This window comes from Lissotriton vulgaris, chromosome 2_1 (assembly GCF_964263255.1).
Source record: "Lissotriton vulgaris chromosome 2_1, aLisVul1.2, whole genome shotgun sequence".
NCBI lineage: Eukaryota > Metazoa > Chordata > Amphibia > Caudata > Salamandridae > Lissotriton > Lissotriton vulgaris.
The window spans coordinates 1,856,641,299-1,856,666,747 of NC_141687.1; the positions used below are offsets into that span (position 1 = coordinate 1,856,641,299).

Here is a 25,449-nt window from a genome sequence, read left to right on the forward strand (position 1 = left end):
ATACCCGCCTCTTTCTCCTTTCTGCTAAGCATGAGGCTGTTTCTGGAGCATTGCATGAGTCCCAAAGCATCTCTGGGAGCTATGTATGCATGACTAATGCATTTTATTAGGGTAATTCAGACACATACAAGGCAATATACCTGATTCAGGTGGGAGACTTCTGATTTTTAAAGCAAAAACAGATTTATTTTGGCTGTCTTCCGCCTGAAATTGCCTCTGATTCGGTTTAGGTCGATGGGGGAAATACCCTCTTTAAATTATTATTTGTAAATCTCCCACTTTCCCCTTTTGAATTGTTGGCATGTATGCGGACACCAGCATTAAGATGTGTCTGTCTGACCCCCTGATACGTGGTACTGATAGCTGCCAAGTTTTCAGATCGCATGTGTGACGTTTTCAAGGTTTAAGTGAACCTATGAGTGACATTCGACAACCAAATGTGTGACACTTAAAGTGACACTTTCTCACAAGCAAACCCAGGCAATGAAGTCCATGAAAAAATATACATATTAGAAATTACACCCTTTTGAGCAAGAATAAGCTCTAAAATATCTTGAAACTGCTTAAAAACCTCTAAAATGGAAAGTCACTAACCTAGACATGTACCCCCTGTGCCCCCACAGCCGATCGCTCCTCCTACACTGCTCTGCCGCCTGCCTGCTTGCCGCTGCCTGGCGCCTGCCTACCGCTGAGACTGCTGACAGACGCCACACCACGACGCTGCCTTCTGCCTGCTGCCTGCTGCCTCGTAGGTACCGCCTGCCGCTCTCTGCCTGCCGCTGCTGCCCCTTCCTCGCCCGCTGACCGCCGCCACTGACCCGGTCACTTTCCCCTCGTTCTCCCGCCGCCGCCCCAGTCTCCTCCTTCCTGCTCCCGCCTCCAGTCCCGCCTCCCCTCCCTGCCCATTGGCCACCACGCCTCCCAGCTGACTCTCCCTCCCGGCTCCTTATTTATGACGCCCCCTCAGCGACCGCGCAGCAGACGCGCGCAGCGGGAGCGCCGTTTGAGCGCCGAAGGTGCGCCAAAGGTAAGCCCGTCTGCGCCCGTCCGCGCCTGGACCGCGCCAGCGCCAGACCCCCTGGCCCCCGCGCCTGCCAGCCCCCCCGCAGGACCTACAACTTCGCCACACTCATCGCACTCAACACCGCCCGAGCCCCCGGATGCTACCAAGCATCCCCGTGACACACCCATGGACCCTTCGTCTGCCGATCCTGCAACTTCTCCCGCCACCGAACCTGCACCGCACCTGCCAAGACTGGAGGCAACAACCACCTCAAGTGCATCATGCTCAACACCCGCTCCATCCACCGCCACGCCGTGGAACTCTGGAACCTCCTCGACACCGCATCCCCAGACGTCACCTTCCTCACGGAAACCTGGATGAATGCCTCCTCAGCCCCCGACATCGCCATAGCCATCCCGGACGGCTACAAGATCATCAGGAGGGACAGCATCAACCAGACCGGAGGAGGCATCGTCATCGTACACAAGAGCACCATTCGCATCTCGACTGACTCCAGCATCACATTCAGCGCCTCCGAATACCTCCTCTTCCAGATCCACACCGACCCCAAGACGACCCTCATCTACAGACCCCCGGGACCGCGTTCACAGTTCTGCGATGACATCACGGACTTCATCAGCCCACACGCCCTCCCCTCCACCGACTACATCCTCCTCGGGGACCTCAACTTCCACCTGGAGAACAACAACGACCGCAACATCACCACCCTGCTGGACAACCTCGCCAACCTCAGACTCAAGTAGCTGGTCAACACCCCCACCCACTACGCAGGCCACACGCTCGATCCTATCTTCTCCTCCAGCAAGCACGTCTCCTTCAGTCACTCCACCGGACTCAACTGGACCGACCACAGCTGCGTCCATTTCAGCTTCGCGAAGAACACGGTCCACCACCACCCGAAGCAGGCTCCCCACAGGAACTGGAGCAAGATCACCGCCGACCAGCTCGCCACCTCCCTCAGCCAGAACCCACCCGTCAGGACAACTGACCCTAACACAGCAGCCTGCAACCTCACGCAGTGGCTGACCACAAGTGCTGACGACCTCGCCCCACTGAAGGACCCACTCACCAGACCCAGAAGCAAGAAGGCTCCCTGGTTCACCGACGAACTCAAGGACTCCAAGAAGGCCTGCCGCACCCTCGAGAAGACCTGGATCCTCAACAAGACCACCGACAACATGACCGCCCTCAAACTCGCCACCCGCAGACATCACCAGCTCATCCCCACCACAAAGAAGAAATCTCTGAAGGAACGACTGGACAAGAACGCCCATGACAGCAAGGAGCTCTTCAACATCGTCAAGAAATTCTCCAACCCCAGTACCGGCAACAACGACATCACCCCCTCACAGGACCTCTGCGACTCCCTCGCCTTGTACTTCCACCTCAAGATCTCCGACATCCACAACAGTTTCAGCGCTCAACCCCCACACCCACCGGTCGAACCTACGCACCCAGCCGCCATCCCCCAGACATGGACCGAGGTGACCCCCGAAGACACGACAAGCATGATGAACACCATCCACTCCGGATCGCCGACCGACCCGTGCCCCCACCACATCTTCAACAAAGTGGCCCCCACCATCGCACCCCATCTCCGAGACATCATCAACTCCTCCTTCAACAAAGCCACCTTCCCTGAGAGCTGGAAGCACGCCGAGCTCAGCGCACTACTGAAGAAACCAACAGCGGACCCGACCGACCTCAAGAACTTCCGCCCCATCTCGCTCCTTCCCTTCCCGGCCAAAGTCATCGAAAAGGTCGTCAACAAGCAACTGGCCGCCTTCCTCGAGACGAACGGATCCCTCGACCCAACGCAGTCCGGATTCAGAGCCAATCACAGCACCGAGACCGCCCTCATCGCAGCCACTGACGACATCCGAGCCCTGCTCGACAACGGTGAAACAGCGGCACTCATCCTCCTTGACCTCTCCGCTGCATTCGATACTGTTTGCCACCGCACCCTAGTCCAACGATTCAACGACACCGGCATCCAGGGGAAGGCCCTGGACTGGATCACCTCATACCTCTCAGGAAGAACACAGAGAGTACGCCTCCCGCCGTTCCGCTCGGAGGCCACCGAAGTCATCTGCGGCGTCCCGCAAGGATCATCGCTCAGCCCCACTCTCTTCAAGATCTACATGAAACCACTAGCTGCCATCGCTCGCAATCACAACCTGAACATCATTTCCTACGCCGATGACACCCAGCTGATCCTCTCCCTCACCAAAGACCCCGACACCGCCAAAGCAAGCCTTCACGAAGGGATGAAAGATGTCGCCGAATGGATGAACAGAAGCCGCCTAAAGTTGAACACGGACAAGACAGAAGTCCTCCTCCTGGGAACATCGCCCTCCGCATGGGACGACTCCTGGTGGCCCCCAGCCCTAAGCGCCGCACCCAAGCCAACAGACCATGCACGCAACTTGGGCATCATCCTGGACTCCTCCCTATCGATGACCAGACAAGTCAACGCCGTCTTCTCATCTTGCTTCCACACACTCCGCATGCTCCACAAGATCTTCCAATGGATTCCCACCGAGACAAGGAAGACGGTCACCCAGGCCCTTATCACCAGCAGACTGGACTATGGAAACACCCTCTACGCCGGAACAACAGCCAAGCTTCAGAAGAGACTCCAGCGCATCCAGAACGCCTCCGCCCGACTCATCCTGGACGTCCCCCGACGCAGCCACATCTCGAGCCACCTGAGAGACCTACACTGGCTCCATGTCAACAAGAGGATCACGTTCAGACTCCTCACCCACGCACACAAATCCCTCCACGACCTGGGCCCTAGGTACCTCAACGACCGCCTGACCTTCTACACGCCCACCCGCCAGCTGCGATCGGTGAACCTCGCCCTCGCCGTTGTGCCTCGCATCCAGAGAGCCACCGCCGGAGGAAGATCCTTCTCCTACCTAGCGGCTAAGACATGGAACTCCCTGCCCGTTCACCTGCGGCTGACCCAGGACCACCTCGCCTTCAGGAAACAACTCAAGACCTGGCTGTTTGAGCAGTAGCAGACCCCCCTCCCCACGCACCTTGAGACCCTCCCGGGTGAGTAGTGCGCGATATAAATGCCATGATTGATTGATTGATTGATAGGAAGTGGCCTGGCTGATCAGACTCTTTAGCAACGCCCTTGGTAGGTGGTAGGGTGCAGGTGGAATTACAGGGGCAGATTTGCAACAACTGGCGCATCCCTGCATATCAGCAGGGATGCGCCAGTTATTGTGCGACATGGCAGACACCTCTTGCGCCACCATGGATGCACCGCATTTACTATGCGGCGCACCATGGGGCAAGAATAGACAGATGTGTGACGCATCTGATGCCGTAAAGGTGACGCATTGCTGGAGTTGCGTCGCAAGGGCGGTGCAGCTCCATCAAGGCTCGGGTGCCCCTATGCCTAATATGCTGCGTCAATCCTTACGCCTGCTTCAAGCAGGAGCAGGGTTTTGACGCAGCATGGCCGTAAAAGTAACTCAGTGAAATCTTGTAGAAGGCGTTCCTGTGCCAGAAAACGCCCCCTGTACTGGAACGCCCACATGTGGCGCAGGACTTTACAACGTGACGCATCTCCGTAGATACGTCACGTTTGTACTGACGGAGCCACCCGGCCCGTCCACACACGCACGCACGCATTCACACACCCCGAGGGCAGGTCAGCCCGAGGGGATAAATAAACGGGCGCGAGACCGCTCGTGGTCTTCGGCCTAGACAAGTAGCCAGTCTCAGTGTGCCTGTTTTGAGTCTGTTAGATTAGGCCCCACTTTGTGGCATAGGCATTCCATACCCCTTGTGCCCCAGACACCACATTGGTGATGAGGCGGGTTTCCACCCCACTCCTCGCCCCCGCGGACGACCACTGCCAGATCTGCTCTGTCCACGCGGCGCTCACGCTCTATGCGTTGGAGCTGCCGCAGCCGCTCGACCATCTCGGGTGCCCACCCCGCAGTCGAGCCACCCAAGCCGGTGTACCTGCTCTGGCAAGGCCGTCCTGCAACCGCTCAACTCCACGCTACCATCGCACCCGGCCCGGCGCCCAGGTGAGCCCTTCCCGCGGAGGAAGCATCAGCCGCTACTGCGTAGAGGCCGTCTCCAGTGTCGGCGCTGCCTCGCGCGCGCGGCCTACAAGGCCCGCCCCCGCTCCCCAGGCCGGACGTCACGAGTGCCCGCGCCCAGTGCGCGCTGCCTGCTGCCTCGCTCGGGGGTACTGGTTTGGCCCCTGAAAAGCCTCCACGTGCCTGCGCCCAATACGTGCTGCCTGCTGCCTCGCTCGGGGGACTGGTTTGGCCCCCGCACAGCCTACACGTGCCAGCATGTGCACCCCCTTCCCCACACGCCTGGGGATCCGCCGGTGTACAGCTCTATCTCCGGCTAAGCCACGACGCTTTGGCCCGTGCTGCCACACTCGCAGCCGATCCCTCCACCAACACACAAGTGTGTGGGAGCCAACAGCAGTGCACAGAAGCGGAAGGCACTCGCACATCTTGACCGTGCCCAAACCCGGCTGCGTTAGGAAGCCCAGAACGTCTCCTGCCCGCCTCCATGCCCTGATTTCTGCACGTGGTCATGGTCACCTGGGTTTTGTCCATCGCCACAGCGCTGCAACGAGTTGGCCACGTCGGCACTGGCCTAGGAAGGAAGGAAAGCGGTTGCGCAGAGGCGCAAACTGTTCGAGACGCTACTGGACAGGGGTGAATACGATGACTACACAACGGCGGTCAACGCACTAAATTGCCATTTTAACCCACAAGTTAAGACTGACTATGAATGGTTTAAATTGCGCCAAGCGCGTCAAGGTGAAGCTGAGTCCATCGACACCTACTATACTCGGCTCAGGAAACTCGCTACGGCCTGTGAACTGCCTGACCAGAGGCTCGAGATTCGCGCTCAGCTCATCCAAAGCTGCAGGTTTGTCCAACTCAGGCGCCAGATACTGAGACAACCACGCATCTCGCTGGACGAAATCCTTGTCCTTGCCAGATCTCATGAACTATCCAAAGCGCGCGCGGACGAGGTGGAGGCCGCGCTGAACTCCCCTGGAATGGCGACTCGCACGCCGACAATCAAGGAAGAACGCCTCAACGTGATCCTCCGTAGGCCACAGCCACCTAGAGGAGGAATGAAGGCTGCGCAGAGCTCATCATGCGGCAATTGCGGGATGGACTACCCAGCCAGCGGCAAATGCTACGCAAGGGGCAAAACGTGCTTGAACTGCGGCAAGCTCAATCACTTCGCAAAAGTCTGCCGCAGCAGCGGCAGTTGTCCCATGCCTGCTGCCAGAGGGCCCACTCAGAGCGTGCACCAGCTGACACTCGAGGACCCTGTAACCCTGCAGCGATGTGTCGCATTCCACGTTCAACCTGGAGGATGATGATGACAACGTCTTCTTCGTGTCATTTGTCGGTAGGGAAGGCTACCGGAGACGACAGCCACCCATGTGTGACATAAGCATCGCAGGCTCTCAGGTACAGGCCCTGATTGACACTGGAGCCTCGGTTAACGGGATGGACAGTGCCCAGTATAAAAGCCTCTCTCCGGGCCCATCTCTCTCGCCGTCGAATGCCAAAATCCACACCTATGATAGTGATGACCCGCTTCCCCTACGAGAGGTGATGGAGGTAGTGGTAGCCAGCAACGGCCAGGAGGTGAAGATGAAGTTCCACGTGACAGGAGGGAAACGTGGGACCCTGATCAGTTGTCACACAGCAGAGGATCTCCAGCTGGTTTTCTTCGCAAACCAAGTACACGAGCTGCATGCCGATATGATGCTGAAGGACTTTCCCGCGCTTTTCCACGGCCTTGGCCGCCTCAAAGGCAAAACCTTCAAACTACACGTGGATCACACAGTCTGGCCGATGGCACTAAGACACCGGAGGGTACCATTCCACCTGCGGCCGCAGGTTGAAGAAGAGCTTAGAAAACTTGAAGAACTTGGGGTCATCGAAAAAGTTTCAGGCCTGACCCCCTGGGTTTCGCCCCTGGTGATCGCCCCGAAGCCCAAACAACCCGGCGCCATCCGCTTGTACGTAGATATGCGCCTCCCAAACAAAGCGGTCAAGAGAGAGAGGCATTTGACGCCCACGATGGACGACATCGTCGCGGATCTGAACGGGGCCCGGTGGTTTACGAAGTTAGATCTCAATGCCAGATACCACCAACTGGAATTACACCCAGACAGCCGCAATATCACCACGTTCTCTACGCATGTCGGCCTACGGCGTTACAAGCGGTTAAGCTTCGGCGTCTCCTTGCCGCTGAGGTCTTTCAGAACGGGATAAAGGAAACGCACTATCGGATTGCCAGGGGTCATCAACCTAAGTGATGACATCCTAGTTTTCTCCAAAACAGTCGAGGAGCATCACACTCACCTCAGAGCCACTCTACAGCGCCTGGCTGATCATGGCCTCACCCTCCACTGGGCCAAGTGCTCTTTCTACCAAGAGTCAGTGGACTTCTTTGGATACATGTTCTCTAGGGAAGGACTGCGCGTAGATCCAAAGAAGGCAGAAGCGATCCGCTTGGCGCCCAAACCAACATCGGCAACAGAGGTGAGAAGCTTTCTAGGGATGGCCACGCACTGTGGCTGTTTCATCCCCAACCTGGCCTCCCTTTCCGAGCCTCTTCGAGTCCTGACCAAGGCTGGGCAGCCATGGACCTGGTCAGCGAAGGAGGACAACGCGTTCACTGCAGTCAAAAGCGCGCTCATAGACGACAAGGTCATGGTATATTTCCGCCCCAACCGGCGCACAGAGGTCGTTGTGGATGCAAGCCCAGTTGGACTTGGGGCTGTCCTCATGCAAGAGACGGAAGACCGAGAGTGGGTGCCCACCTCCTACGCCAGCCGCGCGCTAACCCCCACGGAGCTGCGCTACGCACAGATCGAACGTGAAGCCCCGGCAATCAAATGGGAGTGCCAACATTTCCATTTGTACCTATATCGCCATGAGTTCCGAGTAGTCATGAACCACAAGCCATTGGTGCCACTGTTCACAGGGACCGCCAGACTCGCTTCTCCGCGAATAGAAAGGTGGGCCGTCCAGCTGCAGACATACCGCTTCGAAGTCATCTTCAGGCCAGGTGCTGACAACCCAGCTGATTTCCTGTTGCGTCACCCGGACACCTGTTCCCCCACGCTGGGGCAGGAGGAGGTTGAAGAGGTCGAAGAGTTTGTTCAGATGATATCACAGGAAGCGTGCCTCGTTGCCCTCACGTTGGAAGACATCGGGAAAGCAACCGACGAGGACGAGTGCCTCAGCAGAGTGAAAGCCACACTAGTGGACCGAAGCTGGAAACGGTTTTTAGATGGTGTCAGTGCCCTCACGGCAACGGAACAGGCATTTCGACAACAGGTCTGGAGGGCCCAGAGTGAACTCAGCGAGGGTCCCCATGGAGTGATACTGCGCGGTGCAGCCATTGTGATCCCCTCGAGCCTGCAGAAGGAGGTAGTGCGCCTTCCACATCAAGGGCATCAAGGAGCGTCAAAAACCAAGGCACGACTGCGCAGCAAGGTGTGGTTCCCCGGAATGGACCTAGCGGTGGAAGAGGCGGTACGCAACTGTCATTCATGCACTATCACGAGTCAGGAGCCAGCGCCACAACCGGTGATCACAGAGGACCCGTGCCAGGAACCATGGTCGAAACTCAGCATAGATTTTGGATCTTTCCCCGACGGGAGGAACACGCTTGTACTTATAGACTCTCGCTCGCGTTTCCCGGTAGTAGAGGTGGTGCCCTCCACAGCGTGCAGTCATATCAAGTTGGCGTTGGATCGAACCTTTGCGATGATGGGACTACCCGAGGAGATAAGATCGGACAATGGCTCCCCCTTCCAGGGCAAAGACTTTCAGACCTACCTAGCAGCAAGGGGCATCCGCCACAGGAAAATCACGCCACAATGGCCTCAGGCAAGAGAGGTTTATGCGCACACTAAATCTGGCCCTTCGCATTGGGGTTGAAAGAGGAGAAGGAGCAGAGGAATGCCTGTCTCAATTCCTGAGCGCATACCGACAGAACCCCCATTGCACCACCAGATGCGCCCGGCCCACCTGCTGTTTCGGAAGGCCCAGAGAGACTGTGTGCCTACAGGCCCCTCCTGGCACCCGCCTGAGCTAGATCAAAATGCCACCCAAAACAGAAGACAACTCACCAATGAGAGAGCCAGCCGGGCTCGACGGGCTCAACCCACGTCCTTAGTCGTGACAGAGTGGTCATCAAGGACAGACACCCCAACTGGGAGTATCGCACTGTGTATGAACCAGAAATATGGGGAAATTGTCACCATACATGGCACCTTGGTCTCAGCGACCAGAGGCACGAGAGCCGTTACACGGAACGCGTCATGGTTTAAGCGAGTCCCCAGAAAGAGGGACACCACCGAACAAACATCTGAGAACGTGGAGTGTGACGACAATGACCCAGCGGACACTGGGGCGGCGACGTGCCAACGCGAAGAAGGAACACTGCAGTCAAGGCCCGCACAGGAACCAACAGAAGGACCGGAGAACACGTCAGGAGGGTCCAGAGGCCCGGCGGGGCGATCTGAAGAGAAGGAAACCAGCGAATATCATCGAAGCCAGAGATACAGCCTCCGACCAAATCCGACACCCAGCCAGAGACTAAAGGACTATGCTTGGGGTTTGGTCAAGGCCCAAGGGCCCCCCTAGATTGGACTATGTATCCGTGTTGGAGGGATGAACTGACTGAGCCACCCGGCCCGTCCACACACGCACGCAAGCATACACACACCCCGAGGGGATAAATAAACGGGCGCGAGACCGCTCGTGGTCTTCGGCCCAGACAAGTAGCCAGTCTCAGTGTGTCTGTTTTGAGTCCGTTAGCTTAGGCCCCACTTTGTGGCATAGGCATTCCATACCCCTTGTGCCCCAGACACCACAATGTTGTAAATACCAGGCAGCAAGGCGCTGGCTTTGCGCCGTCGCTGCGTCACAAAAGTGATGCAACGGTGGCGCAAATGTGGCGTACAGGGAATCTGCCCCACAGATTCTTGTACAAGGCTTTGCAACATCCATAATTAGAAGACTACCGAATTTTAGATTGTGCATGTTTACATGTGACTTTATATAAACCATACAATTTTTTTTTATTTCCACTGAACGATCACTTTAATTGCCATATTTCTCCTCGAGGAAGGAATAATATCGATTATTTGAGTTACGTGTATTTTCACAAAACCTACTAATTTACGCCTTTCCATCTGTGCCATGAATTTATTGAACACAATACACCTCTAGGTGACGTTCGTGCTGTAATTAAACGTATTTCTTCATTGACATTCTCTGACAGGTTCTATGGTATCTCCTTGGTAGACCCTCTTGGTAGCGCTGACCCATGTTAGTTTAGTTTGGTCGTTATTATTTTTTAGACTTGTGAGCAGTAAATTGCTTTAGAATGTACAGATGTGAAATGTGAAATGAATAAAAACACATCTGCATGGAATTTCTTTAGTTAAAGTAGAACCCACCTGTGGACACTAAGCACAGTCGGTCGCTTCCTTGAGAGACTGGGGGGAACCAATCCTTTTCAAAGATGGCCGCCGTATGTTGAGTATCAAGAAAAACTTCTCTGTCCAAGAAGGCCGCCAGAGGGAGGCGCCAGTTCGTTTAGTTGTTCTGCACGTTCTAGCGGCAGGCGGCATATAAATGGAAGAGGGTGTCCAGAAGGAACTGGTGATCGCCCTGCGGGAGGTGGTCAGCAACAGCAACTGGCAGTTCGTGGGAGAGAAAGAGAGTTTCAGGTCTCCCTGCACGAAGTAAGGATGCGCTGTTCATTATACAAATGTGAATCCATTGACAACAGATCGTAAGGCAGGACACCGGCATCGGATCGCTCGGCTCTCCTTGTCACGTGACACCTTCAGCTGCACACTGTTTATGTATTTATTTACTTTTCTAAATTAAGCCGGCCGCTTTTTCTATACAGCAATTGGCAGATTTTATTTTCATTAATCGGTATAGGCTTAAAAGTCTTAAAACGCAAAATGTTATCTGTTAAAACCTCGCAGAGACTGGCTAAATGTGTCAAGTGACAGCTAGGCACCGAAATCAACCCCAGAGCGTAGGCAACACATACACCTGGTCCTCCCCCTGTATTCATTATTAAAGCTATTTGTTGTGATTTTTATACGGTTACATGTTTTAGAAAGGTTCGCTAAGGCACAAGAAAGGTACATTATGGGCAGTAGTTTACAAGCTTCAAAAACATTAAGAATAGCTCAGTAACAGCAGTGCAAGCCATACATGCTGTAATGTTGTTCCTTGCCCCCACACAGTGCACAGAGACTCAACTGTAGTTGCTAAGGGTTTTATTCAGCTTTGTACAAATATCGTTTTCCATAGAGCGCCGAGCGTCTAACCATGACAAGCTCCGGACGCTAACTGCCGTTACTTAGTTCGCGCCTTCCAATTCCCTCTAACTGCGCATGCGCGCGTCTCACGCTCTAGCTACGTGCGCAACGCGGAGGCGCGTTGACGGCCGTAGACTAGAGCGCGACACTACATATCTCCCCCTTTTATTATCCAAACAATAACAACTTCTAGAGTCCTAATCAATGTCTCTCATGTCATAGTCTCTGAACCGGGAAGGCAGGGTTACTGTCCTCCGCATGCGGGTGCGCCTTACCAGGTTGTGTTCTTCGTTGTTGCTCCCATCGGGGAGACTCCTTGCGCCCACCTGGTTGCTGCTCCCTGTGTCCTCAGTCGGGCCCTCGTTGTTTCCTGCCTCCGCTGGTGTCTGTGATTCTTCATTACCTTCTTCTTGTCCTTCCGTGAGCTCTTCCTCCTTGATAGTTTTACCTATTTGTGTTTCCATTTCTCCTCCGCCTTGCAGTTCTTCTTCCTCGGCCTCCGGCCATTTCATTATCCTGTTGACTCTTGCCATGCGGTCCTGGGACCATACTTTGCCATCGCTTAGTAATGCTGCTCGACCACGCACCTCTCTGACTTGTAAGGGTTGACTGTACTTGCTTTCCCCTTTCTTTTGAAGGGTAGGGAGCTTGACCCTGACCCATTCCCCTTTTTCCAGCAAGGCCTCTTTGGTGTTGCGTCTTCTGTTGTAGTGAGCGGCATACACTCTTTGTGCTCTTTCCAAATTGTGCTGTACTACTGCGGGAGACCACTTGCTGGTCACAGTTTTCTCTCTCCACACCACGTTGTCTCTCGTGAATGGGAAACGACCTCTTAAGATCTGGAAAGGGCTGTACCCTAGTGCTGTCGGAGTAATCCTGTATGCCCATAGCATGCTTTGGACTTCAGTCTCCCAATCTTTACCTTGCATTATGGCGGCCTGTATCGACCCCATCAGTACTCGGTTGAACCGTTCTACTTGTCCATTACAGGCCGGATGATAGATCGCTGTGTGCTTGGACTTTATTCCATTCCTTGCCATGTATCTGACCCATTTATCTGAGACGAACTGTGGCCCATTATCACTCAGTATGGTCTTTGGTATTCCTTCCCTCAAGAACAGTGCGGTGAGGAATTTGAGTACTGTGTCTGTGTCCATGGATTCCTGCACATCAACCTCGGGCCATTTGGAGTATTTATCTATGACTACGCACAGGTATTTGTTGATTCCTCTGTTGTCAAGTACGGGTCCTAGGATGTCCACTGCAATATTCTCCCACGGGTTCTGGGGTCGGTCGAATTCTCCCAGCGCAGGCCTCAGTGGTCTGAGTATTTTGTCAGCTCCTTGGCACTGAACACATTCTCTTACTTGTCTTTCTATTTGACTGTCCATGCCTGGCCACCAGTACATCTGTTTCACTCTAATTTTCGTCTTTACGATGCCCAGGTGCCCCTCGTGGAGTTGTTTCAACAGTGTTGGAATTATGGTCTCTGGGGGTATCACTCTGTCTCCTCTGTACAGGAATATGCCTGAGTCACTTAGCGACAACTCTTCTCAAATCTCATAGTATTTTCTCAGTTCTGCTTTTAGGTTCCTCTTTTCAGGCCAACCGGAGGTGAGATATCGCTTGACTTCTGCCACCTCACAGTCCTGCGTGTACGCGCCGGCCCATTCCTGTTTGCTTATCGTTGTTTCTGCGTCGACCATGTCCGCTTCCATCTCATCTGTGTCTGGCGAGGTTTCCGGAGCGTTTTCCATGGCGGAAGCTCTGCTTAAGTAGTCGGCTACTTTGTTCTGCGTCCCAGGTAGATACTCCACATCGTATGTGTAGTCCAACAGTTTGAGCGTCATCTTTGCAATGCGCGGTGTGGCAGTATCGTGGCCAGACGACGTCAGGACTTTGACCAACGGCTTGTGGTCGGTTTGTAATTTGAACCTGGTGCCCCAGATGAATTGCCTAAACTTTCCCATGGCCCATGTGACTGCCAGCTTTTCCTTCTCGATGACACTATATTTTTGTTCGGTGGGGGACAAGGCGCGAGATGCAAAACTGATTGTTTCCACTGAGCCATCTTCTCTTTCTTGAGCGAGCACTGCTCCTAACCCCTTGTCGCTGGCGTCTGTTGTTAGGATGGTGTTACCTGTAGGATCATAACCCCTTAAGGGCACTGCTTCGCTGATGTCCTTCTTCAGTCCGTCAAATTCACTCTGCGCTTCCTCGTCCCACTCAAACTTCGATTTGTCTCTGATGAGCTGGCGTAGCTTATGCGTTTTGGTGGCGAAGTGTCTTACGAATTTACTGTAGTATTCGGCCATCCAGAGGAACGACCAAACTTCTTCTTTGTTGATGGGTGCTTTCGCATCATTGATGGCCCGCACATTCTGTCGTTTGTGTGATATGCCTTGACTCCCAATCTCGTGTCCTAGGTAGGTGACAGATGGCATTCCTATCTTGCATTTGCTCCACTCTGCCGTGAGGCCTTTGTTTTGTAGTACAGTGAGCACTTTGGTCAGTTTGCTGTCGTGATCATCTCTGTTGGTTCCCATTATAAGGATGTCGTCCTGAAAATATTGGACTCCTGGCAGGTCTTTAAACAGGCGATGCTTCAGTTTCTGGAACACAGCGGCCGCCGAGGCCAACGCAAAGGGCATGCGTCGAAACTGATAGCACCCAAATGGTGTGATGAACGATGTGTATTTCCTGCTCATTGGGTGCAGGTCGATTTGGTGATATGCCAATGTGAGGTCGATGGTGGAAAACCATGAAACTCCTTTCGTTTTAGCTAGCATCTCCTCGATCCTCGGAAGAGGAAACTTTTCCACTATCAGGCACTTGTTGAGTTCGCGTAAGTCCACACATAGACGGACATTCCCATTGGGTTTCTTGGCGACAACCAATGGAGCCAACCATTCGGAACTGTCTATCGGCTCGATGATACCTTGTCGCTCCAATCTCTGGAGTTCCGTTTGTACTGCTTCTTTTATGGAGATGGGAATGTTCCTGACCTTGTGCGAAACCGGGCGGGCTCCCTCCTTGAGTATTATTTTGTGTACAAACTTGTCTAATTTTCCCACTGTGCCTCCAAAGACATCGGGGTAAGCTTGTTTTAGTTCTTCTCGTTGGGGTGACTGGCCCTCCTCCGTCAGCAGGATCTGCTCCTTGCCACCAGGATCTAACTTGATCCCTAAATCTCCAGGGTCTCTCCACCCTAGTAATGAGGGTCCTTTCGCCGCCACATACAGCTTGCATGTGGCTGTTCTACCTCTGAATTCAAACAACAGAGGGCGGAAACCCAATATGGGGATGGTATTTTCTGTGTAGGAGATGGGACGGATGTTCGGCGGGTGTAGTTTCAGCCCTAACTTTGGCACAAAGTCCTCCTCCCAAACGGATCGTTGTACTATTGTCCAAGGGGATCCTGAGTCAACCGCTACATGCACCTTTACTCCTCCGATGAACATGTCTGTGCGTGGCCTGTCTGAGCGTTTTCCAGTTACATCCAGCACCTGACCTTCCACACACAGAACCCAGTTTTCCTCTATATCTTCTTCTGCTTCAGTTTCCAACTGTGTAGATTCCATGCACTTGACCATGGACTTCTTCCCCTTCTTGCGGCACACCTTCTCAAAATGGCCGACCAGGCCACAGAACACGCATCTGGCGTGGAACGCCGGGCACCGTTTGTCCTGAGCTGAATGGGCCGTGCTTCCGCATCTGTAGCACGTGAACTTGCTGTCCGTGTTTTGTCGTCCTGACCCAGTTTGCTTCCCTGGCCATCTCGTCTCCTGCCTCTGTTCTCCTGTGGGCCCTTTGTGTTTGTATGTCGCTGAGGCATCGTCGATTTTATTGACCATTTGTTTATGGGCGTTTTCCCTTTTTGCGGCATCAGCACAGCGCTTTGACAACTCAGCCTTCTTGACCATAGCAATGACGTCCTTGAGCGAGGCCTCGCCTTGCGCCCAAAGTTTGTCCTGGACAGACTTGTTGGTTGTGTGCATAACAATCTGGTCCTTGATATACTCGTCTTGAAGTTGCCCATACTTGCAAGTGATGGCCAGGCGTCGCAGAGCTGCCACGTAGTCATCTATCGATTCTCCCGCTTCCTGTTTTCTTTGCTGGAAGTTACAACGGTCAATGGAAACACAGACCGCCGGTCGAAAGTGGTTGTCTAGGTCTTCCAAAGTGTTCTTGAACACATCGTCCTCTGTTGCGTCTCGTTCTTTCGGTACAATGTTCGCAAACACACGCACCCCTTCCGGGCCCAGGTTGTGCAACAACAGCCCCTTTTTTCGAGCAGGGGGGTATGGTTCCCCATTCTTGTCTTCCAGAGCTTCTACGTAATTTTTGAAGTACTCCCTCCAGTCTTCCCACTTCATGAGGGGTTCACCCGGTCTGGGTAGGAAGGGGACAGGAGCCATCAGTGCGGATGCCTGGTTGGCCATGCTGTGCGCGATCCTGGGCGCCCCTGGTTGGTTTCTTGGGCTGCCTGGCGCACTAGGGGATCCCAACCCCCTTGCGGAATCTCCTGGACCACTCGGGCTGCCTGGTGTGCTGTCACTAGCGCCTTGAGGGAGGCTGAGGGATTGCTCGCCCTCCTCTGTGTTCAGGGTGTCTCCTTTCGCTGCCACGGTACTAGCTGAAGGACCCTCCCCGCACTCCGGGATAGCACTGACCTTGCTTCAGTGGTCTGCGACTTTTTCCTCTGCCAAGTTGCTTGGAGGTGGTGCACCCTTCAGTCTACAGTGCAGGTTGGTTGCTGCTGCCACGCTCTATGGTTTGAAAATGCTCTGCTGCGGGTACATGGTGTACACTGGTCTGGAATTGCTGTCTTCTGTGAGGCAGTGTGGAGACAGTGGGCTGATCCCAGTCCTCGTCGCCACTGTAATGTTGTTCCTTGCCCCCACACAGTGCACAGAGACTCAACTGTAGTTGCTAAGGGTTTTATTCAGCTTTGTACAAATATCGTTTTCCATAGAGCGCCGAGCGTCTAACCATGACAAGCTCCGGACGCTAACTGCCGTTACTTAGTTCGCGCCTTCCAATTCCCTCTAACTGCGCATGCGCGCGTCTCACGCTCTAGCTACGTGCGCAACGCGGAGGCGCGTTGACGGCCGTAGACTAGAGCGCGACACTACACATGCCAACATTTTAGAAAAGGAAAGTGGGAGATTTAAAAAATAATGTAAGGTGAATGTATTTCTCCCGTTGACTTTTATTGAGACCTGAATCGCGTCTATTGTCATGTATGGGACTTGAAAGTGTGCTGCTGCAGGATCAAATATCAGAAACGCAAATATGTTCTCCTTAACTGCACGGAGAAAGTGTGTGTGTGTGTGTGTGTGTGTATATATATATATATATATATATATGTGTATATATATGTGTATATATATGTGTATATATATGTGTATATATATGTGTATATATATGTGTATATATATGTATATATATATGTATATATATATGTGTATATATATGTGTATATATATGTATATATATATGTATATATATATGTATATATATATATGTATATATATATGTATATATATATGTATATATATATATCAGACAGAGAGAGCGTAATAAAAATGGTATGCACTGGCCTGCAGGAGCACGTTACTGGCAGTGAATACTACGAGTCTCACTAAACCAGTCCCTACGAGGAAATTGGTTTCTGCATGCAGGAATAGGGAGACTGGAGACTAGCCTTGAAATTGGTAGTCTACCGCCTGATTCGATAGGATTAGTATGAGCATCCCCTAGGTAAAATAATGGCTCACATGCTGCATCACAATCAAGCAATTTCCAGATTTCAGTATATGGACAGAACCTGTATTATATCTGCTTAAACTATCAAAAATGTACTAGCATTCGTAAACAAAACATTTCAGGTATATTAATGATATGTAGGCGAGAATTATACTTTCTTTCTCTTGCTTTAATTAAGCCCATGGCTGCTAAGCCTTTCCCGAGAACAGTGCTTCCTAAATTGATTAGAACTATGACCCACATTTTGAACAACAAACTTTCATGACCTAGGTAACTTTAATTGGCATGAGGTGGGTAATTCTTAAATAAAACTAAAGATATGTGTGGCAGCTCAGTCATTTAAAGACCGCACATTTTTCATTGAATTTGCCACTAAATTTTCACAGACATGCAGTTTTACTGATAAAACTATATTGCACACAAAGGGGTATTTATTTATTTTGATCCTATTAACAGCTTTGCTTTCATCACACTTTAGAATTACAAACAAAATGCTTCATTTTTGCTTTCCTAACTGCTGAGTGCGTACAGGTTATTTACAGCTATTTAAAATTTGTTGAGTGTTACAAAAAATGACAGGCTTTCCTATCGCACTCTCTGTACGCCAGCAAGAGTGTCACACAATTCATTTTACTTTTCTTTCTTTGACTGCAAAGTGAGAGAAGTTTGTAAACACCAATCCACATGAAAAAAAAATAAGCACTAATGTTTCCGAAGACATAGCCTGACATTTGACCTAGGTCTTTGAAGCAAAGCAAATATGACAAGATAAATACAGAATTTAAAGGTATCTTTATTTATTGCTTGGACCACCAAAATTGAGAGTCGCGACCCACACTTTTGGTATACACTGCCCTTGAGTGCTGAGCCCTTTTGTGGCTATTTGAGGAAGTTTGCTCTTAGGCCTCCATACCTTTTTCCCCACATAAGTTAGCCTCACTGAATTTGCTCCCTTTATTACCAACATCCTAAGGAATCTAAAGGTACACAGGACTTGTAGATTTCCCTGGAGATGACTGAGAAAATAGCCAAAATATAGTGTTGACTTTTTTGGGGAAAAAATAGAAAAATTGTGATTTACAAAAAAGTGTCTGTGTTTTTTTCTTCTTAAAGTGGCATCAGCAAAAGGTTTGCTGTGTTACAGTCATCATCTTCACAGCTTTCAAAAACATGCAGAGCTGAATAGAATTTTTTCTTTTTTTTTATCACAGTTTTGGCAATTTTTTCAGAGAGGTAGCCTCTGAGGTTTGTGCTTTCAACCTACTTAAAAGTGGAAGCAGCTGTGAAATCTATGATTGATCCCGGAAAGCTATAGATTTCTGAGAAGTAGACAAAAGTCCGATTCAGCAAGGTTGTCATTGTAGAGATCCCTCAAGGTTTTCCCAAAGAAACTGTTAAAATAAAAAATATTGAAATTGAGTAGGAAAAATAGCTGTTTGTGCCAATGTTTTTATCTGTAACTTCTTGTCATGATGCACAATTTACAGATGCAATATACTGTTTTGTCCGCTGGACCCTCTGGCCACGGGGGATGTATAGGGTTTGCAGATTTTCCAAGATTCTGAGGTACTCAGTGCCAACAACTGAGCTGCACCATACCATGGTTTTTCATTGTGTACAGAGTATACAGCAATTCATGGGGTAAATGTGTGAAAAATTGGTATGAACTAAATCTGTATATTTCTAAAATGTACACCAGATACTGAGTTAAGGAGTAGTGTTCATTTGTACATCACAGAATATCTGGGTACCCATACTAACATGATTCACAAAGCATTTTTCAAAATGTCTCCTTTCTTACACACTGCCTTACCTATGAAAGGCAAAAATGCAGAGAAATCCAATTGGTAATAACAAATGTTCTATAATTTTGAGTTGTCACATGTCTCACGATAAAAATGGTACCTCACATGTGTGCGTAGTGCCTACAACAAGAAAGGACTCAAAACTAAACATGGAAAACTGATCCTTTTTTGCAGTGTGGCTAACTGTTGGTTTTGAGTCCTAGCTCAGCAGGCTTTTAGGGAAATGTAGCAAACCCACACATTTTTGAAAACTAGACGCAAACAGGGAAGTACTGGGCAGGATGAATTGCGTGGCAACCACCAACTTTTCTCACCCAGAAGCTCTGCAAACCTCAACTTTTGTGTAAAGCTCACATTTTCCTCTCATTTCTCTGAGGAAAACTTCTGGAATGTACGGGGAACCACAGATTTCCTACCACCCAGCATTCCTCTTAAGTATCTTGATTAAAAAAAAATGGTACCTATTTTATGTGGGTAGTCTTGTGTCAGCGACAGGAAAGAGCCAAAAACAAAACATGGCACAGTACTTTTTTCCACTGAAAAATGACCCTTTTTTACAATGTGGGTAGCTGTGTATTCCGGGCTAGCACATTTTAAAAAGCTAGTCACACCTGGGAGTCCAGGATGGGTTGATATGCTTGGTTCTCACCAGGTGTTCTTACCCAGAAGTTCTGGCAAACCTCAAACTTTCTTATAATAACTTGCATTTTACTCACATTTCGGTGAAGAAAACTTCTGTAATCTGCGATGATCCACAAATTTGCTACCACTCGGCACTCTCCAAGCCTTCCAATAAAAATAGTACCTCACTTGTGTGGTGGGTCTAGTGCCAGATACAGGAAAGGGCCCAAAACACAGCGTGGAAGCATCATCAGCGTTTCCTAGCACGAAAATAACCTGATTTGGCAATGGGGTAGCTGCGGTTTTTGAGCTTTGGCTCGGTATCCATCCAAGGAATCCTCCCAAACCCAGGCATTTCTGAAAACTAGGTACACAGGGGAGTCCAGTGTGGTGTGACTCGTGTGGATGGCCCAAAGTTTTCTTACCCACAATGCCCTTCAAACCTAAAACTTTGCCTATATTCAGGAATATTCCTTACATCTTTTTTACAAAAACTTCCGAATATGCAGGGATCCACAACATTTCCACCACACAGTCTCCCTCCCATGTGTCATGATTTAAACACCACTTGTGCGGCTGGTCCTAGTGCCCCCAGCAGGAACAGATCAAACCAAGGTCAATATGAGGCTGCTTGCGAGGACTGTTATTGATTTTGGTTTGATCCATTCCTGTGGCCAACTAAATGGTCCAGGGCAGCCGAATATTGAAGAGATGGTCATAAACCATATGATCTCAAGGCAACGCTGTAGACTTATTTCCAAAATGCAGCATCTGCTGTAGAAGCAAATAGGTATATTGGCTCATAGTTGCCGGAAAAATTGCAGTTGCCATCAAGGGACTAATAGACCAAAATAAAGCTAAAGAGGGCGTCCTTACCAATCCCATTAAAAAAAAAAAAGTGAAACCCCAGAATTGTTTCATCTCATGGAGATTAGAAGGAGTTGGTCGTGAAGTCTAGACTTGGTCTCAAGTGGGTATTGTTGCCTCTAAGATACTGCTCAGCATATAAATTTATCATCCAAGGGGGCATGGTCTGGCATCGGCCAACATGGTCACACCTTAGTAGAGCTCTCGTGACCAAAGGGTGAAATCCCAAAACATCCTCACCATAATCTGATCAGGCGGGCTCACGAGACATGGGGCCAGCCATGAGGAACAGGATGGTCATTGGTGCGAGCTGAGGTGGGGCCATGCACCTACAGTGTTCTTGCAGGCACCGCCTCCATCTCTCTAGCTATTACTAGGACGGCCCTGCTAGGCTGCCACGAGGAGTGGGTGTTACACTGGCAGCACCGAAGACCAGCCTGTGCACTGGTGGAGCTGAGGCGCCAGGACAGCAGCTTACGATTGGGGCCCAGCAGAGCTGAGTGGTTGATTGAATAGGAGTGGACGAGGATGCTGAGCCAGTGTACTAAGGGGCGACAGCCAGGCCTGCCTGGCGGGGCTGCACAGAGGGTCGAGCAGGTGTGTGGAGTTTGACACTCCTCCCCACCGGCAGCAAGGTTCCTCCCTGCCACACAGAAAACATTGACCATTGGGTGGAGCGGGGTGAAACCCAGCCTCTGTTTCAGATACGAAGGGCACGTTACATGAAATGTCCGAAAAGCAAGGGTCAAGGTCTTAAATTTGATTCTCTTGGTTACCGGAAGCCAAGATATGTTGCCGAAGAACACCACTTCAGTTTTATCAGCATTCAATTTAAGTTTGTTTTTGTTAATCCAGCCTGCAATATCTTTTAAGCAGCCTTTAAAGCGCTTAAAAGAGTCTTCGGACTGATCCTTAAAAGGGAAAACCAGCTGGGTGTCGTTGGCGTAAGAAATTGCCTTCACTCCCCAGTTGGCTATCAAAGTGAATGGAGGTGCCAGATATATGTTGAACAGCAGCGGGCTTAGGGCCTACCCCTATGGCACCCCACACCATAAATGCTTGCGGGTGGACTGATGCGGTTGTAGGGCCACCCTTTCAGTGCGCAAGTGGAGGAAAGACTTCGGCCAGGCCAGGGCTGTGCCATTAACCCCGCTGTCCAGGAGACTTTGAGTCCGTATAGAGTGGTCCACTGTATCGAATGCATGCTGAGAGATCCAGGCGCACCAGCATGGCTGATGCCTCTGAATCCAATGCCATTCTAATTGAGTCTGCTACCTCTAATGGCGCTGTCTCTGTGCTGAACCCAGCTCGGAAACCGGATTGAGTTTTGTGTTGGATATTGTGGCTCTCAATGCACTTGGCAATGTGATCTCTCCTTGCCGCCTTCATGAATTTGTGCATTACCTTCAAGGATTTATTATATGTAATTTTGGCAGAAGCATCATAATCCACCCTCCATTGTCGTTCTAAGCGCTTTCACTTGTTTTTCATGGCCCTAAGCGACTCAGAGAACCATGGAGCTGAGGACGATTTCCTCATGGATTTAGTCATTCTGGCAGTGCCGTCGATTCTCCTGCCGCGGCAATCCAATTATGTAGGACCAAAGTATCTGCATTAGGGTCTAGAGATCGGGGCGGATGGCTGGCTAACAAAATTGGGCTTAAGCATTCAGCTGTCAGCTTCTTACAGTTTCTGTTTAGAAAGTATCTGGCAAGTCGGGTTTTGCCAAGTTAAAAGAGAAAGGAATAAGAAAATGGTCCGACCAAACCACCTGGTGTGGCACTTCTGTTTTCATGGACGAGAAATTAAAAAATATCAGGTCAAGGGTATGCCCTGCTCTGTGGGTAGGGAATTTGACAAGTTGGGACAAATTTGCGCCTTCCAGCGAGGAGACCATCTGCATTGCCTGAACACAAGTGGGATCGTTTACATGCAGATTAAAATCCCCTAATGCAGTAAAATTAGAGCATAAGAGGGATTTCTGTGCAATATAATTGTATAGTTCCAGGTGTATGTTGGGTAGGCAGTTTGGAGGCCTATATTCCAACAGGCCTGAGAAAGAGGTTGTAGGTCTAGTCTTGATGCAAAAATGTAGGCCCTCGACCATGCCCATATTCAATAATGCTGAGGAAGCTATGTCCCAGGAGACCTTGAAGATGATCACTACCCCCCCTCTTTTGTCTCCCTCCCTATTTGCTCAGCATATTTTAAACCCAGAACGCATAGCTAATGCCACTGCTGCAAGGGTATCCTCCTTCAGCCACATCATGCCACCTTATTTTGGTCACATCCATTTGCAAATCAGTCTTGCCCTGCTTCAATGGGAACAGTCCAGTTCGAACTGCCGTACCCGTTCCTACTTGAACTGAAACTCAAGCAGCCCAGAACTGTTTCGCTACTCTGTCTTAGCCACAGCACCCATGCGTTTTGAATGATCTTGCTCTGCAACAGAAGAAGAAATCTCCCCTTATGCCTACCTCCTTAGCTAAACTCTGAAAAAAGACTGGAAAGGAGTTCAGCCAGCAGGTAAAGGTACTGACAAACCTCATAACTTCTTTGACGAAAGAATTCCTGAAAAGAAGGGCTGTCAGCAGCTTGATCTGTCTCTTAGGTTATTAAGTCGCATATATGCGCAAGATAATCAATCTGCACCTCTCTTTTGGAAAGAGAGCAATTCGTGTTGCCCAACAAGCTAAGTTCCCATTGCACCCACTCTGTCACAAGGTCGGGTTTGATAGGAGTGCCCTGTTCCTTGGCTGAGAAGGTCAAGTCTGACATTTTTTAAAGGGGTCCAGAGAGGTCAAGCAGTTTATCCTGACATGCCTGCCAGTACCTGATGATAACCTTTTTAGGGTCTTTGAAGTATTTACCCGAAAAAGAAGAAAGCTTTACATGTCTCTCTCTCTAGGATATTGGCTACTTTATTTTCTTCTAGCGAAGGGCCAGGGTATTCCACTTTGAGAAGGATTCATTCTTCCTTTGGAAGGTTTTTACAGAGCCTCTATTGAACATAGGCCACCATTTTGTCTGAAGAAAGCTAGTCTGAGGAACGAGGGTGGATGATGTCTTCAGTGTCAAATGGATCAAACAAAAGCTCAGTAGATTGAGGGGTGAATCATAATGTCTTTCACCAGCATCCTCTTGCGGTCTCGTGCATTTTAGCATTTTAGCAGAGGACAGCAAGTTCGTTCAAAGTTGCCATCGGTAGCATTCGAATCGCCCTCATCATATTTTGAAGTTTGTGCACCCTTCGAGCTTGAACTTTTGTTCCCGTTGGTCAGCAACCTTCGCATGAATTATTAACACAATCAGAAACTGAGAGGAGTGTTGCTGGGAAAATATTGATTGATTTAATACTGGAACTTATTTGTAACTGATTTATTTGTAATATTTCTTTAGATTATTGTGTTAGTTTGTCTATATGTTCAATAATAAACAAAACGTGTGTTTCCTAAACTCTGTTTTCCAAAACGAAATGAAATGGTTTTCCTTAAACCAGGTAAAAAATAGTTAACATAATAAATTATTGAGACCAATACAATTTGAGTTTGGTCTAATTCTGTTGAAGTAAAAACAGCAGTGTAAGTCTTCAGCTAGACATTTCGTTCTCTTGTACAAATTCTCACTTAGCATATTTCAAAACCCAATACAGCAGTCTCGGTCTCAGAAAAAAAGCAGTCTGGCATGCAGAAGGAGAAAGGTTTCCTATATCCCTCATCTGGCCAGTTTACTGTAATCCCTCTGCATCCGGACTTGCATGCTGTGATCAAGAATCACCGTATGCATTTAAGAAGAGTACATTAAGGCAGAACAACTTTATAAATGTAGTCAAAGGAGAAAGTGCAACTTCTTTTCCCAATCACTCTAAAATGCAGAAATCTTCCTCTTTACAAATGCATGTCAAACTCAATGTGGTCCTAGAATTCTTTACACATACACTGTAATTATCATTAAATATTTTGTTGAGATTCAGAGTAAAATGACAATAAAACATCCCTCTAACATACCCACCCCACTCTTGTCTCCACCCCAATTAAGCATAACATAGCAATCAAATAAACATATTCTTCCCAGTAAGTCACAATGGGCTCTAGTTAATGATCATCAGCCTTGCCCTACAGGTCTGTGGCTGGTCACCCACCCCCTCGATCATGCTGCTCTCTTGGGGAAAACGCCCCCACAGGGCATCAAAGGCAGCAGGCTGCCGCCACACTGCCCTAGAGTCTCAGTCCATGTCCTCACACGGGGCCCTCCACGCACCTGAGATTTTTCAAATTTGTTTAGACAGGCCTGTGCATTGTAGACTTGTTCTTCCGCTCTCATACACTTGTCCATGTTGTTTTCCCAATCATCCACCCTCTGAACCCCAGTACTGTTCCATTCTCGGATCACATCACTCCTGGCCACCATTATGGGTCATTACAAAATAGATGGGTGTCCAGCGAGTGTTCATCCCACATGTCTAGCTTAGTTTCAGTGTGAGGTCTAGTCAGAAGTCGATGATCCCAGACATTCTGTTCCCTACACCCACCCACAGGCCACAGGCTAGTACGCTCCCATATTGTGTGAATCAGTGTGCCCCATAATGGGCAGCCCCTTGAGCGCCTGCCAGATGTCCATCTATTCATGGCAAAGAGTCATGACCTCATAAAATATGCCCTATAGAGGACTTTCAGTTGGACAAACCTAAAGTTCACCCGGATCGCCACCTTCCCAGGGTAGCGCCAAGCCTCTCCCCACTCGTCATCCTCAAGCCTGCTGAGTGTGCCCTCCCACTTGTTTCTAAGGGCCTGGAGCGGTGGGTTACTGTTGGCTAACAGGGTGTTCAAAACTGCTGATATAGCATGCCTGTATAGAGGGTTGCAGAGCACCCTAAACACCAGGGGGTCTCCTCTGGTAGCGCCTCGATCTGACCTATACATCCTCGGATGAAGGTCGGATTTTAATGTACTGCAAGTATTGACTCCTTGCCGATTGATAGTCCGTCT

General features: G+C 50.1%; 1 protein-coding gene across 2 annotated transcripts in view; it reads left to right on the forward strand.

Annotated features, from left to right (window-relative positions):
- Positions 1-10,633: 10,633 nt before the first annotated feature.
- The window catches only part of LOC147733417 (uncharacterized), a 164,193-nt gene continuing 149,377 nt past the window's right edge, over positions 10,634-25,449 (forward strand). The window contains exon 1 of one of the 2 annotated variants that reach the window (XM_086958033.1): positions 10,634-10,805. In XM_086958033.1, coding sequence (XP_086814159.1) covers positions 10,696-10,805 — 110 coding nt within the window. In that variant the 5' untranslated portion in view covers positions 10,634-10,695. The remainder of the gene's footprint in view (positions 10,806-25,449) is intronic. The other variant, XM_086958034.1, reaches the window with a different exon arrangement.